This window comes from Petromyzon marinus, chromosome 1 (assembly GCF_048934315.1).
Source record: "Petromyzon marinus isolate PM22_M1 ecotype Great Lakes invasive population chromosome 1, UKy_Petmar_22M1.pri1.0, whole genome shotgun sequence".
Classification (NCBI taxonomy): Eukaryota; Metazoa; Chordata; class Hyperoartia; order Petromyzontiformes; family Petromyzontidae; genus Petromyzon; species Petromyzon marinus.
The window spans coordinates 18,701,038-18,720,825 of NC_133667.1; the positions used below are offsets into that span (position 1 = coordinate 18,701,038).

Sequence of the window (19,788 nt, forward strand, 5' to 3'; positions counted from 1 at the left end):
TGGACTTGTATATTTTTTATTGTCAAGACATTTAAATATGCGACAGCGTTTCTTTGCATAAACCAAATATTTGGGCACATGATCGATATATTAAATACAATGTACTAATTTAGACATCAATATAACACAATAATCTTAATAATCTTCTTAATAAGTAATTATTGTAAAAACTGTACAAATGTATCAAGATTTGTCTTGGAGATCGCAAGGCAGGAGTTCCAAAGTTTCAATACAGGCAAATGCACGACTACCCCACGACGACTGGGTCAATGGGATCATCTCAGTCGAGACCTCGACAGCTCGTACCGACTGAAAAACTTGACAAATATATGGAGGCGCCAAATCTTTTAACGCTATGCAACGAATGAAATGCGTGACGCGACTTTATTTTGCATTCGGAAATCATTCCCGTGACCAAATTATGAGCTTAAACTCCCCCAATCAAGCTTCTGCCATCGGCTAAAAAAATAACATGAAACTTGCGACAGTGAACTTGTTTATTGTTTTCAGACGACCCCAGTGTCCCGCAAATGGAAAAGTGTTCAACAATTTTGCATAGTACACTAAGATCCATCAAGGCGTGAAAGTATTTACTTGGACACACAACAATAAAATGTCATAGGTCTAGATCCCATAGACCAGAGCTGTACATGGTGTCAAAAGCCGTGGTGACCCTGCCATAGCATTTTTTTTTTATGTAAAACTCATATCAATACCATATTTATCTCTAATTTAGAAGTGAAATATAATAAGAGTAAACAATGAAGCTCATACTGAAATATTTATATACCACTCATTGAAATATGAACACACCCTTCTGGTCCTCAATAAAAGTTACATTGGATTTAAAGTATATATGCAACTGTATTTCCAGTTTCTCATATTAAACATTATGTGCTTATGCCAGTTGGCGGTTGACTATTGCCCCTCCATGGTCAATAAAATACATCGTATTTTGTGGATAGACTAGCCATCTCCATAAGGATTTGGAATGTGGACCAACAATGTCTTGGGACCTTAAAAGCAGAAGAATGCAACACCCATTGTTCAGAGCGGTGGGACACTTTTCACCTCGATTCATCGGAAACAGGCTCAGGCGGATTGCTTTTATATTAGTTCTTGCTGCTGCTTTCTTTCCATTGTTTGTCTTGATTTACTATTTTTCAATGTTTCTTGATTAAATCTCAGACAACTTGTTCAACTGGCAATTTCATCCTTTCACTTTGCATCTCAGCACACTGTTTTGGTTGTGGTAGTTTGTATTCATATTCTCAATTACACTGTGTAATGCTTTTTTTATGTTTTCATTGACTATATTCCCCTTCTTCACGTGAGCCCAGTCACACACATTTGCACATTTCAGAATTGTACAATTTGTACATTCGGTTGAATTTGCACAAGTGCCCTTCGGAATGCACCTGGTAGCGTTTTTTACGATGTGCACTTTCTTTTTTTCTTTCTTGCTGGTTCTGCCTCATCTTTTGCCTCGAGTTCTGCAAAAACTACGTGTTTGGATCCATCAGATTTTTTACTGTATGGTTTCTTCAAATTAGCTGTTTTATTACGATCCTCAACCACTTTGCATTTATGCTTCCTCTTCTTTCCTGTGGTGATGAAAGTTACCAGTGATTTATCATCTGTTTTTCCTAACATTTCACATTCTTTTATGCGTTTGTCCTTTTCTTCCCTTGCGATGCATTTCTCTGTTCCAGCAACATACAGATCTTTGCCAGTCTTGCATTCATGTTCATTATCTTTCCCCAGCATTAAATTTAAACATTTAAATAGCTCTTCACTGCTTTTTTCCATCATGTTTTTGACTTTTGGCTTGAATGTTACTTTACCTTCCACTTTACAATTGACAGCCTTTTGAGTTGGCAATGCAGCCACTCGTGTTTTGATTGATTGGGGTTTTTCTTGTGCCTGCTCATCAAGCTCCTTCTCCCAGTCAATCTGAATCAAGCGGAAGAGCTGCATGGCTGACCAAGCATCCTCCACAGAGGAATGTCCATTAGTTCCCATCTGTGCACATACAACGGTAGACAATCACAAATCAAAATGTAGTCACGTTAACAAAAAATGTAATACAATAATATTTTGAATTTTAACCAGGGGGAATGTTCACCACTCTACAGTGGGTCATGTAGCCCAGAAAATCATGTATACGAAGCCAAGCTGTTCCTAACTCAGGACACTGCCATCTCGTCCGATAAATAATCTAAGGAGGAAAGTTTGCACCATTATGTAAAATTGGCAATAGCAAAATGGCATACGAAGAGGCCTTCTCTTGTAAATAATATTGCATACGTAAAAACTAAAAAAAACTTATTTTTTTCAGTACACACAACATTATCAGAAGAATGAAGCTGAATGTTAGTTGTCAAAGCCCAACCCAGATATGACAACTGTTAGGCCAATAAGCTGCTCCAGATAAAAAAAAATATCTAAATCTCTCTGTGAATAAAATTGAACACGGTAATTGAAGATTTAACGATATCAGAAAAAATAAAGCACTTGCAGAAAATTATTTCACTACAATATGAAGCATTTATACACCTGTGGTAACGGCAAGACCTAGGACTTCAAAGTTGTTAAGGAACACCATTATTGAACAGGTAAGTTAAATACATCTTTGAAATCCACACGAAAAATGTCGGACTGCACATAGCTCAACTGGCAATCGATCGCAAAAAAGCAGAGACAACACAAATTACTTCTTGAGTTTGAATCCAGGCAATCACCTGTAATCAATTCAAAACACAGCGAGATGGTCTCAGGTTTGTGACAAACTACTGCACAAAAAACATTTGTATAAAATTTGCCTTTACTTCATTCAACATATGCCCACTATGAGAACCGTAATATAGTTTGAATATTGTGTGATGTTTGAGACACGAGGGGGGGGGGTCATGTCTGTTGGTAAAAAACAAATCTGTCTGGATAACTGACAAAAACTCCCACACCATAATTAAGTTTAAAATATTTTTTTTTACACGAAATAATTAAGTGTGAAATAAAAATAATGAAAACACAACAGCAAAATAAAATAGGCAGGGCAGATCAACCTAAAGTTGAAACCTTCAGTAAAAATAAATGCCCAAACTGATATACTACCAAAAATCAAATATGTACAGTATATCAATGTCTAATATAATTCATGGTTGGATAGTGTGTGCTATTATGGTCCACAGTTTCTCAGTATCAAATTACAGTAAATCCTCCATCTGCAAGTATTACTATCTTGAAAACATTCGCGAATGCAGAATTTGGAAATTCAGAAACCTTGTCCCAATTGGGTTACATTCCTGGTAGGAGTGAACATAGGGGGGAAAAAGGTAAATGTAACCTATAAAAGGCATTTTTGTCTGTCCGCCTGTCTGTATGTGGCTGACGCTTGCGAGGGATTTTGCTCACGAACCGTGGGGATTATGTTTAAAAAAGTACCCAGAAGCACGCCATAAGCCCCGTGGTGAGCCAGCGCTATTCCAATTTCGCGTCCGTCACGTTTAAAATAGTTGAATACGCAATTGAATTGTTTTTTGTTATTTATTACATTGCGCCTCCGAGCGCGTGCCAAAGCACGCATCTGCACTGGTGCGCCCCTAGCGACGCACACACTTTCCGTGTTAAAAATAAAAAATAAACTCAGGTACATTCTACAAAGTGTGATGTCCTCTTCTCCCCCCCCGATATAGGGTCGGTAGATACTAATATTATAGAGCTTACGTACTGTAGAGCAGGCGGCAGGATAGTAAGGGGGGCGGGGGTAGCGGCCCAGCCCCAACCTGCCAAGGTGCCACCTCGGCCGGCTAGGCAATCTAGGCAAGGCCGGGGGCTCTGCACGGGACTAGGCCTCACCACTACACTGTGAAGTGAGGACTATTATAGAGTCGATATATACTATTATACAGTCGGCATATACGACTATAGAGTGGGTAGATACTACTATAGAGTAGGTAGATACTACTGTACAGTTTGTAGGTACTGCTACTGTAGAGCGGGCGGTGGGGGGGGGGCCGTACAGCAGCCCAGCCCCAGCCTGCCAAGGTGCCACCTCGGCTGGCTGGGCAATCTAAGCGAGGCCGGGGGCTCTGCACGGGACTAGGCCTCACCATGACACTGTCAAGTACTATATTCCTGCTTCTTTCGCTCACGTCACCTAGATATAAAACTAATATTTAAAAATTAAGTTAGGAAATATTTAGATGTGTGTAGAAAACTAATATTTAAAACTTGACTTAAAGCTTTCGTGACTGCAGGAATTCATACTCTTTGGGTTTTTCGGTAAAGTCACAGATAGAAAAATAAAAAAAAATCACGACGTTTCGATCGCAACACAAGCAATCGTCTTCAGGTGAAAAAATATAGCAAGAGAGCTGCTGAAGCAGGGTGTTATATAGGCCTGAGATGGGTGCAGCCCGAGGGAAAGTGGACGGGGTTAGAAAAGGAAGATCGAGGGCACCCCATGATGGTGAGCGGGCCCGAAAAAAATACGTGGCTGGGAGTCGGAGCCATTCCCTGTACACCTTGGGGTGCGACAGGGATGTCCTCTGGCTCCCACATTATTTAACATATATTTCGACCACGTAGTTCGTGAAGCCTTCAATAGCTGTACCGGAGGAATTTCCATCTGGTACAGATACAATGGGAGGCTGATCGATGATCATCTGCGGTCAAGGGATGGCTCCCTATTGCTCAACCATGTTATGTATGCCGATGATCTGGTAATTGCTGCTCACTCGGAGGAGGAGTTGGAGGCGCTGCTGCTGCAGCTGGAGCTTGCCACTAAGAGGTGGGGCCTTACCATCAGACCCACCAAAACTAAGCACCTGCCCAAGGTATTTTGTACCATCGGACAATCCACCCACACAACTCCCAATGGATAATAGGGCAGGTGTGGAGAGAGTGGACAGTTTCCCATACCTGGGCAGTGTGCTCATGACCGGCTCCGGTTTAACAGCAGAGGTCTCACTCCGAATCAGTCGAGCGACATTATCTTTTCATCGGTTGCGTAACGCTGTGTAGAAGCTACCTGGTCTGTCGCTCCGCACGAAGCTTCAGGACTTCTTGGCCACAGTCATTCCCTCCCTTCTCTATGCTTGTGAAACATGGACCCCCCTAATGGAACATCTTCGCTGGTTAGAAACATTTAGGCTGGCCTGCCTACGATCCATCCTGGGTTTAACCAGGCTGGATTGTTTGAGCTCACAAATTCTTGAAAGATCTGGACAAAGTCCCATCGGTAAGCTCCTCCGGCAGGCAAGGCTGCGTTGGCTGGGTCATGTAGCCCGCATGCCCAGTCACCGCATGCCTAAACAGCTTTTGTTTGTCCAGATCGAGGGGGCTAAACGGGCGCGGCACGGGGTAGAGAAGATATGGATTGATGTGTTGAGCTGAGTGGACTTGCCGATGAGTGCTACCAGCGGTGTCAAGATCGGCCTCTTGGAGGAGGCTCGTGAATGACGCTACTGGGCAGTTAGAGGCAGTCGCCCTCCAAAAACAAAGGAGGGAGGAGTGATGCTCACAACGAGCGTAGCACCGGGTGGCTAAAGCACAGCAAGTTGGCACAGTAGGGGGCACAATGTGCCCTCGATATTGTGGAATTAATAAAAAAAAGTTCTGACGAATAAAAACGTACTTAATCCCTGTATTTAAACACGACACTCAGTGGGTGGGTTAAAGCAGAGATAACGACAGTAAACATCTTGTTCAGAAAAAGTATTAAAAACATAACAAGACCAGTCAATATATGCATAACTTAGATAACTTTGCTTGCCTGTATGTCTTCTTTGAGCAAGGTCTTTGCGAGGATCTTTAGGGAAGTAATGCGGTGAGTGGGGAGGCCTGCCATGCTTCTCAGCAGCTTCGAGCGTGATGTGTCTCGCTGCAGAGACTCAGGTACTGTCACACCGATCACCTTGAAATCATTATGCAGGGCGTGACCCACCACCACCTTGTCTTTGAGGATCTGGACAATCTGCTCAACACATACATATCCATGAAAAATTTAATAAAGCCAGTGCTCGAATTACGAACACCTGAATTACAAACATCCGTACAAAAGAACCAGCTTCCATGGGATTTTATTTCTTAACATCGACTTGCAAACTCGCAATTGTGAACCGAACCACTTAACTATTTCGTTCAGCGGAGCAACTCTCTGCGAGATGTAATGCTTCACACCATCCAGCTGAGAGTGAAAGTGAGTGTGCGGGTGCCCCCCGTGTGTGTGTGGGGAGCAGTAGTGCAATAGCTCGCTGGGCTACAAACCTGGTGACCCGAGTGTATGTCCCGCTCACAACCAACACCAGTGATGTTTATCTGAATGGGTCCTGGGCGTTCCCTAGGTTTACTCAGCCTCAAATGAGTACCTGGTGGAGTGTGTAAACATTGCTACATTCAGATGTAATAAAATACATTTTTTTTTCAAATTTTATTGTTGTGGTTTTCACACCTGATGATGATTGCTTGTGTTGCAGTCGAAACGTCGTGAGAATTTAATTGTTTTATATTTTTATAATTTTATTGTTTCCCTTCTACGTGACTTTACCGAGAGAACCAAGAATATGAACTTGGGAAGCAACAACGCTTTCGACAACCTTATTTAACCGTCAAAAGGTGCGAGTGACTTAACTCCACCCTTGACGTTATGCGCGCGGGCAAGTCTTCTACACGGATACATTTCCAGAAGAGAATGCTGAATAAACAATCTTCATAAATCTTGACTTAAAGCTTTCGTGACTGCAGGAAGTCATGCTCTTTTTGGTCTTTCGGTAAAGTAGATAGAGAAATAATAAAATAATAATAAATCACGACGTTTAAATCGCAACATAAGCTATCGCTTTATTTCTTCCTGCCTCAGCAGTCTTCCTGCCTCAGCAGTCCGCCTGCTGTATTGTTTCACCTGAAGACGATTGCTTGTGTTGCGATCGAAACGCCGTGATTTTATTATTATTTTATTATTTTTCTATATACGTGACTTTAACGAAAGACCCAAAGAGTAAAATCTTCATAAAGGTCTAATTGTGCATTGCCTTCGTGCTGTTTGCCTTGTCGTCCTCTGGTCTGACACTGGTGAGACTAGGCCCTAAAGAAGGTCGTCTCTGGTGTAGGCCAATCAGTTTAAATAACAATGCATATATTTATCAGAGCATGTTGTTTGCATGTTCAACACAAGTCCATGTGGTTAATGCAGATTTGGTTCCATGCCATAGGTTTCTATTTGGTGTTTGAACGTCTTAACACCTATTTTATTGCCAGAAAGGGTAAAACCTATTCATATTTTCAAAAATTACCCTTACACTATTTGTGAAGCCATCATCATCCACCTCATTTTAATCATAATAAATGTATCCTTTTATCATCATCCACCACAAATATATTTATTATCATTGTCATCATAAACAAGTGCAAGAAAGCATGTATTTTGAGTGCGAGATTGAACATGCATGTCAATGCAGAAGGTACATTTGAGCATCGGATTTTATGTGTCTGAGCATGAGAGCACGTTTGTAAGTGCAGAAGAGTGAAATTTTGAGCACATAATAAAAGCAAAACACATTTCAACGTAGAATTGTGCACATTTTGACACATAAGAGTGCACCTTTAACAAAAGAAATCAGCATAATTGATCACCACATGTATCTCACGCGCAAATCTCTGAAATATTGTGTTCCCCTGAGTCATTGATAAGCTATTTTCCTATGTATTCGTCGAGTTAAACTTTACTTTACTTTTCCATTACGTTTATATCCACATATCATATTATCTGTTTCAAACAGGCGATATATTACACTTTCTGTTATCCGCACACCATAAATTATTTGGAGCTATATCAGGTAACGGTTTATAAAGTAGACAATTCAGGGTAAAACAAGCATTTAGGCTGGCGAGCCTTCATGGCAAAGTACATGTGGTGGCCATTAACCAAAAACGGAAGGCAATCTCCATTTTATTTTAAAAAGTTACTCAACCCACGAGAACTCGAATTATTCATGGTGTGATGGCTTATAGAGACATTGTTTTAATTATTAAAATGTTAGCTTGGTGTTGCACAGCAGCATATTTTTGCTTTGGCTGAAACGTTTGGCCAACTCCTCATCTATGGCACACATCCAATTTGCAAATCTAACTTTTCACATTTTATAATCTGAACATGAATTGATTACTTGTGGGGAAACGTTAATTAATAAACATATTCCTTAAAGTTTTATAACACGTACAAATTATTATGGCAGTGACTAACATAAATCCCAATTGTTGTATATGGGTAATAAAGCTCAAACTTTGCAAAAAATATAGCAATCTACGTTTACTACTTGAAAATGTGCTTTAAAAAAGCATAACTAGGTTAAAGTCACTGATGGCTACATGACTGAGAACGTGTGAAGATGGCTCGACAATAACCAAGGACGTCAAAATGTACATCGACATTGCTGAACACCTCCCCAGTGGATCTGATTGAATTGCTTTTGAATTGGAGTCGGCCAGTCAAAAGTCAAAGTGCAGATGTGGGGCTACTCTAATGACATGGACACCTGTGACTGCGGTGAAACACAGACCGCCGAGCATCTGTTGGTCTGTCGGCTCCTGGAGGAGCCATGGAGGACCTCGCCATGGAAACAGCCCGGGCCAAATAATTTTCCCATTATGGAATCAATCATGATTGTGGTGGTTGGACATTAAAAGAACTTGAAAATCTAAAGTTATTCAATTTGGACCACCAAATATTTATAGGCTCATTAATTTTACTCATTGGAGGGTGTTTGCTTAAAGTTTCAATTGTTTTCTGCCTCATACTAAATACTTTGAAAAATGTCCCATATTTAATCATTGCACCACATAATTCACTCAAGCAGAGTATGACGTTAACAGCAATAGAAAGAGGGTGAAGCCTGCTACCGGTGACAAGCAAAGCATAAAAATACTTTAACCAAATTTGCGAGTGTACGATGTGCTGCTTTCAGTCACTGGTAGTAGGTGCAGTTCCTTACCTCCTTCTTGGCCCGATGGAATGGGATGGCTTTGGACAGATCTTTAGCAGTTATGCCACTCCATCGCGTGCGGTAGTCAGTGATAGGGTTCCTTGGTTGCACATAGCGATCGTACACAACGTCACCATAATAGGTGACAATGCTGCATCGGGCCAGCTCACTGCAAACACCAGCAGGCCCTGTGCCCACCATTTCACAGTCGAGGCCGAAATACCTGGAAGACCACCCATCACATCCAACACATAAGACAGTAGCGTATTATACAATCTTGATTTGAAGCTTTCGTGACTGCACGTAGGTAGAAATATTTTCTACCTACGTGACTTTACCGAAAGAACCAAAGAGTATTATACAATAATAATTTACTGCCATTTGCCTACTGTTGGATGAAGGCTTACCCATGCTGCATAATTCTTCAACATTTATTTAATGTATATAGCTCATACTAAACAATGATAAACACTGTATAAACTACAGGTGCCACAACCAATAGAAATCTGGAGGGAGGTTCTGGTATAAAGTAAAATGTCAGGTTTTTTTATGTTTACTCATCTGACATTCATGAGTAGTGGAGGTGAAATTCCACAATTGACACTGAACAGTAACTATAATTTTTACTTAAAACTTTCGTGACTGCAGGAATTCATATTCTATGGTTCTTTCGGTAAAATCACGTAGATAGAAACAATAACAATAAAAACATAAAAATGAAAATAAAGTGAATACAAATAATTGAACAGACCAAACGGTTTTCCATAAAACCTTCTGCTGCTAGACCACCCAGACTATATGGCTTGCTAAAAATCCATAAAGGTACACCCCTTCTCATCCCATCGTCTCCACCATTGGTTCACCCACCTACAAACCGGCGCGATATCTGTCTGAGACCTTGCAGCCATTTCCTGGTAAGACCACCGCTTCTGTTCTTAACTCAACTCACCTGGTATCGTCCATTAAAAACATCTCACTGTCCCCAGGTGATTTGCTCGTTTGTTTCGATGTAGTTTCTTTGTTCACCAAAGTTCCTGTGCCCAATACCATTGCAATAATTGAAGATTTGGTTCAACAAGGAAATGCTCATGTACCAGCCCTGGTGAGACACGGCATCACCAATATATACTTCACTTGGAATGGAACATTCTACAAACAAACTGAAGGCACCCCAATGGGTTCTCCCTTATCTCCGGTTGTGGCCAGCATTTTCATGGAAAAATTGGAGACGGACGCCATCCAGGCATCCACTTTATGCCCAGAAGAATTCCCTCATAAAAACGCTACACCATAGAGTTCAATGTATCTCCGACCATGAACACCTGACCAGTGAACTTAAAACACGTACACCAGGCTCTCAAGGCGACTGGATATTCTGACTACACAATCTACAAAGCCATCACCCCTACTGCCGCTGTCGGGAGCCTTCTCCTACATTAACATTAGCTGCCCCGCCCATCTCTAAACCTTTATAAACAGCTCTTGGATTGGTGTAGACCTACTGCCGGCGTCGGAGACCTTTCACTGAATAGTGTAACCTTTCACGTTATAGAGAAAACTGATATTTGAATTATTTTGCAAATGTATTTTGGCAAAATAAGTGCATGCCGAAATTGTTTTTTAAAGATTCATTGGTGACTGGGCTGAAACCACTAAATAACTTCACTTAAGAGTCTGTTTCAATTCCAAGTAGCAAAACCTGAATATGAACCCATGATGGTGTCTCAATTTTTATAAATAAAAACAAAGCAGTAATTAAAATGTGATCGAAATATTTAAACCAAAATTGAATTCGGATTTTATGGCAGAAACCTGTAATTACATTGAGGTTTGATTTTCACATTTTGGAACGAACGCTCCCATTTTATTTAAAGTTTGTACCCAAGTGGCGGTGCAAAACAGACAGAGAACCAACTCACCTGCTTGGGTTCTTGTTGGCAAAAGTCTGTGGCACATCTTCCGTCACGGTGACTTGTTTCTCTGGCCTTGCAGCTCCATTGGAAAACTCGTCTAACATGTTGTTATGGACAGAGGCGTCAAAGGCATGACCTTTCGTTTTCTCGTTTTTCCTCTGCAATTTCACACCGCTGTGTTTAATCGTTCCATTGAGTGTATCTTTCATTTCTTTGTGGCTTTTCTTCAAATACGATTTCGTCTGGGACTCTGGCTTGAATTTTACATTTTGCTTGTCTAGATGTTGAATTGTATCCGATTGTTGGATCTCAAACTTCTGGTGGCGCAAGTTATCTCTCCTCTCACGGGCTTTATTCCCCTTCATAAAGCGAATGTCCCTTGCATGCTGTCTACTCCGTGATTTGCCGTTCTCAGGAACAACAGACACGTCCAAATTAAGCATAAGATCACACATGGCTCGTCGTAGAGTATTTTAGTATTGTGAATAAATGTACTGCACAAGAATCTATTTAATTTCAGTTTCCACGTGCCATGGTTACTACAAAGGAGTCTCAGGATCTGCACTTCTCCAAATGTTGGTGAAATGTCAAAACAAATTCAAGTGTGTCCAGTTACAATTGTCTTTTGAGAAAAGTGTACTGTTGAACATAAGGGATAAATGGTAGCGTTCAACGATCTGAAACAAAAAGAACACACGAAGCAAATGAGTTACGTACTGTATAATAGGACATTGCACTGTGAAAAGCCATTGCCTGAAACGTCGCCTATTACATATTTTCCACGTAAGACAGTGTTATTGACGAATGCGTAGTTATTTGTTGATTGTGCACCACTGCCAAGGACATTTGGGAATGCTCTTTATTTCCAGAATGTTGAATCGAGAACGGAACAATGATTGGAGATTTGTTGAAGCTAAAAAGGACGCACGATCTAAAAATCGTCTTCCACACAATACCAAAGACACGGCCTTTAAAATGCACGCATTCTTGACAGTAACTTTAAATGTTTTCTGCTTGACACAGCTTGATAAATTGTATCAAGCTGATAAATTGTATCAAGCTGCATTGTTTTACTACCCAGTTATCCCTTAAAACGATACACTTGTGCTCAACGGGCTATATCCCTGGCTTTACATAAAAACATAAGAATCCAGCCTTGTAACAACACAGCACATTCATACACGTGGCGCGAGTGAGACACGAGTTTCTACTCCAGACCACGGCGAACATTTGTGGCGAGTGGTGTCAGAGCCGGTGAAGGGCGTCCCCCTTTCATCCAAACACCGCACTGACCAAAATCGGTGAAGTATGACCAAACAAACCCCCGGGGAACCGACACGGCAACGCGACGCCTTCGCCCAGCAGTGGATTTAAGCGAGTGCTGCGCACGAAACGCAAAACTTCGCACCCTTAGCCCCATGACGGAACCACGGCGGACTCGTTTGAGAATTAAAGCCTTCACCGCGTTGAAGTAAACCGGCGGCGGTAATACAGCGGACCACAACGAAGATTGTTGTGAACAATAAAACCCGCTTAGTTGTGTAATTATTGTAAACATGCACGGCGCACCAGTTACCCCGCACTGTAGCACTTGCCCTGTACAGTGGCTTAGGCCCGAGGCTTTGATCCCGCCACGCGCGAACCTCTCCATAAAACAATATTTGTTGAAAAAAAACACACACACTTGGACCAAAAACTCACGGTAAAGCTTCCGCTGACGCGCACACTGTTGTCTCATGAATTACCGTAAGAGGAAAACAAAAATCAGCACGGTTACGACTTTGCTTCGGCTGATTTACTCACTCTCGGCAAACGGCTCACAACCCGAAACACGTGGCACTCGACTGTACATTTCATAGACAGGATAGGCAGGACGCGTGGTTACATTTCACAGACCGGATGGGAACGACACGCGGTTTTATTTCATAGACTGAATAGGTAACCACGTGGGCTTCAGACGAGCGCGAGCAGGGTTTGGACGTGAGAGCAGGGAATCCGATTCACGAACAGGGATCCGACTCACGAACAGGGATCCGACTCACAAACAGGAATCCGATTCACGAACAGGAATCCGATTCACGAACAGGAATCCGACTCACGAACAGGGATCCGATTCACGAACAGGGATCCGACTCACGAACAGGGATCCGACTCACGAACAGGGATCCGACTCACGACTCACGAACAGGGATCCGATTCACGAACAGGCATCCGACTCACGAACAGGGATCCGATTCACGACTCACGAACAGGCATCCGATTCACGAACAGGGATCCGACTCACGAACAGGGATCCGATTCACGAACAGGGATCCGACTCACGAACAGGGATCCGACTCACGACTCACGAACAGGGATCCGATTCACGAACAGGCATCCGACTCACGAACAGGGATCCGATTCACGACTCACGAACAGGCATCCGATTCACGAACAGGGATCCGACTCACGAACAGGGATCCGATTCACGAACAGGGATCCGATTCACGAACAGGGATCCGACTCACGAACAGGGATCCGACTCACGAACAGGGATCCGACGCTGCCAATGCAGCAGCAACGCCAATGCAGCAGCAATGCCAAACGCTGGGGATGCGGGGGGAAATGAACTCGGAAAAATAGACTAGTACCCGGCAGATATGATGGAACAACCATAAACAGTTAAGGTTTTACCTGGTTAACCACCTGGTGACGATTGTCATCACCTGATGACGATTGCTTGTGTTGCGATAGTAACGCCGTGATATTTTTATTCTTATTTTTTCTATCTACGTGGCTTTACCGAAATACCCAAAGAATATAAACTTCAATATATTATGCGACTCTGTCTTGTTAGCAAAGACAAAACGGTCCAAAGCGTGGGAGCGGCACTGACAAAGCCCGATCACCCCAGGAAATGAACTTTGACCTCGAACTACTAAAAGTCGTCGATCTGAATGATCTCATGTTGTCCGCGTGCACGAACTTGCGAATTTATGTCTGTGGCATCTTTCTCGTGTATAGGTTGAATAGCATTTGAGCGAGTGCATATCCCTAGGTAATCCTGTTATTCAGGGTGCTAGGTTTAATACATCATTCACCCAGATCGACACGAATCCTTCAGTTGCAGATGCAAGAAGGATTCTGGCCAGCTTCAGCATCAGACCTAAGAAAGAAAGGACTTTACACTTTTCTTTGATATTTGTTGTAAGGACCAGGACCCAGGACTTGATCACTGCAGATTCAAATTACTCCAAAGGTAGTGGTGTGGTTTACTCTCTGGATCATATCATAATTCAGAAAAATCTATATATAAAAGGGAAATTCGTGAATGTGTGTGTCTGTTCGAAATGTTTAGCATACTTCCCAACATGCAGCAAACTTGAAATTTGGCACGTGGGTAGTTTCCAGACTGTACACAAAGTATCAAAATAGACTTTTGTATTGGGGGGAGGGGGGGGGGCGCGATAATGGATATATTTTGCACGGCAAGTAAGCGGTGACGTCACACCTGTGATGTCACCCGCATGCGGCAGCGTTACGCAGTGTGCCTTGCTGACGTCACGCATCCCCCCCTCCCCAAACCCTCCGCGTAGGCCGTGTATCCCGCACGAATGCGCGGCATAGCCGTCTCGATTTTCTAAGTCAACGCGACTATTTTCAGCTCGCTCTTAAATATAAAGCAGAAAATACATCTGTCTGTGTGAGGCAGCAAAAACTCTCGAACGCTGACCTCTGACGTCATGAAATTTGCACAGCTTCTGCTGTCTGGAATTTCTAAGGGAGCGCGACAATTTTCAGCTCTCTTTGTTATTTTTTTCCGGTAAAGTCACGTGGGTAAAATAAAAATAAAAGAAAACAATTAAATCACGATGTTTCGGAGGCAACGCAAGCTGCATCAAGTGTGATGCAGCGATCTTGCTGTGGCTGTGTTGCCTCCGAAACGTCGTGATTTAATTGTTTTCTTTTATTTTACCTACGTGACTTTACCGAAAAAAAACCAAAGAGTATTAATCCTTGCAGTCACGAAAGATTCAAATCTCGAATTTTCAGCTCGCCACGTCATTCCCTTCCCGAGTTGCCTAAATCAACCTTACGGAAAAGTGGGTTAAGGTTGAATTTCCTTCAGTGAAAAACATGCGATTTAGTTACATTGATTTGTTTCGGTTTTTTTCTTTCTTGCAAGCATACAATTTTTTTCAGGGTTTTTCAGTGAAATATAAGGGAATATTAAATGTATCAAAGACAAGAATCCAAGTCCCGGGCGAAGCCGGGAAGTAAAGCGAGTTAGGTATACAATCCATGCACATGGATTATTTTTTTCCGGATAGTTGTTTTCTTTGGTAGATAGTTCACATTGAACACATTTTTTTTTAAATCAAGGGTGCAATTCAATAAAGCATAATATTAGAATCCAATAATTTAACATGACATTGAAACTCCGCTCATCTATGAATATTAAACGTCATTATTCCTACGCAGTCTGTGGAAACTCTTGAAATCTGCGAGCGGGGCAACTCCTAAAATCTACTATTTTCCAAGGGCATCTTTGAAGCACGTGTCTTTCTGTCTCTTGTGTGTGTCTTTGTGTATTTGGTTTTTATCCCTCTCTCTGTATTTATTGGTCTCTGTCTGCATCTCTGTGTCTCTCTCTGGGTCTTTGTGTCTCCGTCTGTGTTTCTAAGTTTCTGTCTGTTTGTCTTTCTCTAGCTCCATATGGCAGCCCTTTGAAATATGTAAATATATACAGCAGACCAATCAGTCCATTAGAATTGAATAAGTTAATACAGTATTAAACATTTATGAACAGTATGGAAATCTGCTCATTTTAAATTTGCAAGAGTTGGTAATTGTAGTAATTTCTTATTGTAGTAAAGTTATTGTAGTAAAGCTTCATGTGGCATTTCACTTTATGTTTATTTATTTTTAGACCTTTTCATTCACCATGGGAAAGATACCAGCACTGTTATTATAGCACAGTAAACTAGCCGCTATAACTAATCTTTTCTCAAGCCATACATAGTTTTTCTTCTGCAAGAAAAATGATGGTATACAAATACATTACTTTAACTTTGGTATGATTGTTTTGGTAGATTTAGTGTGCACTCTAAGATGGAGTAAATGTAGAATTTGTGCTTGAAAAAATAACAGTGATTTGGTCCTTTTGTCCAATTCACAATGAATCTAAAAGCTTCACCTGTGGTTGGATTTAAAAGTACATCATGGCATTGCTGTGAGACAAAAAGATACGTCTTTCGAAAACCACTCTGGAATGTTCTCAAGCAGTTGTTTCGACAATTCCATAAAAAAATTTCCACCTCCCTGAACGGTGTTTTCATAACCATGCATTAAAACACATTTTAGCTTTCAATCCCAAATCCATCCGAGATACATCTAAAGAAAAATAATTCCTCTACCACCACACACCCTATTTTCACCTTTTAAATTGTGCCTAAAATAATAGTTTGACTTATGACAATTACTCACAAACACATGTTTCAAACACTCACCATCACTCACTAGCAGTGCTGTTAGGAGTAAGGATTAGGAACTGTAAAAAATGCATTCAGATGCAATGTTAGGCTGTTAAAAACCTCCTAACATCTTTCATTTTCAGAATACAACTTGTAATCCGCGGTGCACCGCAGAGGTTAGTCCGATAATACGTGAAAATGCTATTGCCCCGACGTGATGTACCACGGATTATGGGAGGAAAGAGTCCACAAATCCATTAATCCAAGAAAATATTCGCTTTTACAGAGAAAACATGGATAGGATGTTGCAAGACTTTTTGCATATGTTAGACTTGATATAGAAGTAAAAATATATATATTCATTAAATTACGTCAGCGCATACTATTGCTGATGCAAAACAAAACATAACAATGCAAATTCAAAAAATGGTACGTCCGCGTTTCCTTGCAACTTCGCTCCTGCAGTTCCAAGTTAGTCCTGTCCACTTATACAGACTACGGTTTGCGGTTGGTGATGCGTTTTTTTTTATCTCCCGCAGTGTGCCATGGATTTCAAGAGGAATGAGCCACGCAAAATTAAGAGGTCAGCATGGCTCGCAAATGAATCTGCAGACATCGCCGACACGGTGTGCCACAAATTATGAAAGGAATAGGCCGCTGGCGGAAGAGATACAGACATCTGAGATGTTTTGTGGATTTCTGCATCAACTCTGTGGTGCCATGACCGTAGAGCCACTCCGCAAGTGCCGAGACTCCCCCCCTACCCCCGCCCTGAACGCACACATGCCACGGACACACACACGTAGTGTCCCGGTGGGGGATCGCCTGGCACCACGGGTTTTCATCCGAAGGGCCCCTAGGTGGGAAGTCACCGGGCCAGCCACAAGGAGTCACTTACAGCACCGGGGAGGGGCCAGGGTGAAATATTACTGGTAGGAACGAAGTTGTAAACTGAGTGTACCAGCCTGCAATAGATTAATGTGTCCGTCCGTCCGTCCGTCCCCTTTCAATACTTTAACGAAGTGAAATCTCGTGCTGTTGGGTGTAATAAAATTGCGCAAAATTCCAATGTTCCTACCAGCCCACCCTGCAGGGACCTGTTAAGTGAGCAGCATAGACGATGAGGTCAGGCGGAATTCCTAGTGCACACTCGCAGGTGTGTATTCGCCAGCCGGGTGGCCTCCCAGATTAAACAGGCTGAGTCAGGGGTAAGGAATGCAGGCACAGAGGCAATGGGCCAGAAAATAGCATAACGTAATGCTCTAGGTAACGGCAAATACACGTTTGAAAATCAAAAGGTAGGTGCACAATTGGCTGCGCAGGATGATGTAACGTAACCCTGGATTATCGAAATCACAGGGTATAAAAAGGAGAGCCGAAAACTGTTAAAGGACTTCTGATCTCTAGCCGCTTGGTGACCCAGACCGACTCCGTGCCAGCCTGCCTCGTCGAGCCACTCGCTGAGTCCGTGAGACGCCAGTGAGTGCTGCCACGAGACAGCGATAGGCAAGGTTCTCTCCCATTCCCGTCCCTCCGCCTCTCTCCGCGTCCGTGTGACGACGTGAGAATGGCTGCGAGGTACGTAACAGGACGCGTAAGTATTTGGGGAATTGGATAATGATAGGATAGGCTCTGCTCGCAGAATATTTCCTCCGGGCAGTACAGAGTTTTTGCGCCACGAATAAAGACATTAACACAGAACTTCGGCGCAGTGTTTGTGATTCGAGAGTGCGTGTTCGCGCGGCCACTTTAGAGCAGGTCTTTGTGTGGAGCGAACGCGTGGGCAGACGCGCGGCGAGAGTGAGGGCAGAGCCGTAGCACGAGCGCTCATTACAATAATCGCCTGCAGGTGAACGCGTGTTGGCGTCGCTGCTGTAGTGTTAACTGTGGGGCATTCGCATATTAGAATATAAACGTTAGCAGGGGCACGCGTATTCGCGCCGTGGCTATACCGTTAGTCATAGTGTGTGCGCGGGTTAGAATATAAACCGCCCGCAGGAGCACGCGCGTTCGCACTGCCGCTATAGCGCAAGTCGTAGAGTGGGCGCGTATTAGAGTCTGATCGCCGACAGGAGCGCGAGCATGCTCGCTGCCGCGTGAGCATTATGGGTGGTGTACGTGGGCGTGTACGGAGTAACCCCTTGTGGCGGTGAGCCAACCATTCAGCTATGTCCCTCAGAGGGGGTGCCAACACGGGGGGGCCGATCACCCGGTCGGCGGGGGCCCGGCGGGGGCACGGCGGGGGCCGATCGACGCGGTGGAGGAGGTAGTGGAGGAGTGAGTGGAGGGGGCGGATGTTGCGCCCCACTTGCCCGGCGAGGGCGGTCGGGTGGATGCCGGACCCCACAACTGTCCCATGGATTACGGAAGGAGTCATGAACTACTAATAATCACCAAATTACAGGAATTTGTAGATTATTGGAATCCTGCTGTTATATATTTCTAACCAGAGTAATTTATATTATTTTACCATTATCTTTGGTCGATAGGTTTTTGTGTAATTATAAAATTAAACATCTCATTTGTCAGCTCTAAGCAAGTGGTAAAAGTTTAAAATTATTATGGAAATGGGTGATTCTACATGTCATGTGGATTTTAAACCGCAGTGGGATTATGAGTAAAGTAAATTCCGATATATAGCAACCTGGCTGCACACAATGATGACAGTACTACAGGCTATACAATGAAAATTATATGAGTTAAAACATAATAATTTGACAGAAGTTTGTCAATCCATCTGTTTGATGGTGGTTGTTTGGCCATACTTCATGCTGGTCAAAGGGGAGTTGAATGGGTGGGGGCCCACGACTGGTGGGGGCCCAGGATCAGTTTGGATATCACTCACTACTGGCTGATGATCAAACTAAGGTCGCTAGGGTTCATAGCGTATTGGGCACACCACTCTGCTACCAGTTACTAAATACTGCATTTACATAAAATGGTTAAACTACATTAATGTTTCAGTTTCTTTGAGATTTGTCCTAGAATTGCTTTATTATGATGGACAGAAATCACATCTTAATGTACAGATATACCAAATGGATAAATAAAGTGCTTCTTGTTACTTGCGTGAGTGCTTTCAGTCAAATAGTTGTTGCAACAGTATGCATACAGCCTAGTATTTTTTTGTTATTTAACTAAAGTGCATTCTGCACTTCTACGCGGATTTAATTGATCAAATTGTTGTCTGTTCATCATATGTGCTTGAATTCTCTTTTTGTCTCAAGGTCTGGGATTAAATCTAAATGATTATATGTACACTCTTGATATGGATCAGTTGCACAAATCCATATTTCAAATAATGTCAGGATGATCCTTTGTCTTGCTCTGGGGGAACATGAGGACTCAAGTGCTGCATTGGATCAGAAGAGACCTCAAAGGACTCCTAAATTTAATCATCACGTCCTGCATTTCTGGGCTTGAATTCATACATATATG

At 42.6% G+C, this 19,788-nt stretch overlaps 1 protein-coding gene across 3 annotated transcripts; it reads right to left on the bottom strand.

Moving 5' to 3' along the window:
- On the bottom strand, positions 1-12,801 carry LOC116948209 (uncharacterized). Of its 3 annotated transcripts, none has more exons than XM_032964803.2 (5): positions 12,701-12,801; positions 10,904-11,574; positions 8,994-9,207; positions 5,777-5,977; positions 1-2,022 (listed from the first exon to the last, which is right to left on the bottom strand). In XM_032964803.2, the coding sequence occupies exons 2-5, from the start codon at positions 11,350-11,352 to the stop codon at positions 1,432-1,434; spliced, it is 1,455 nt and encodes a 484-aa protein (XP_032820694.2). In that variant the 5' UTR covers positions 11,353-11,574; positions 12,701-12,801; the 3' UTR covers positions 1-1,431. The 3 variants fall into 3 exon arrangements, with proteins under 3 accessions (XP_032820694.2, XP_032820620.2, XP_032820775.2); XM_032964729.2 differs by having other exon boundaries at positions 12,599-12,774; XM_032964884.2 differs by lacking the exon at positions 12,701-12,801 and adding an exon at positions 12,474-12,577.
- Positions 12,802-19,788: the final 6,987 nt, after the last annotated feature.

Coding starts and splice junctions, on each gene's coding strand:
- LOC116948209 (XM_032964803.2), bottom strand. CDS start 11,352: ATGTGTGATCTTATGCTTAATTTGGACGTGTCTGTTGTTCCTGAGAAC. Junction 9,208..10,903: donor GCCAACAAGAACCCAAGCAG/GTGAGTTGGTTC, acceptor GTGGTCTTCCAG/GTATTTCGGCCTCGACTGTG. Junction 2,023..5,776: donor TGCTCAAAGAAGACATACAG/GCAAGCAAAGTT, acceptor GTATGTGCACAG/ATGGGAACTAATGGACATTC.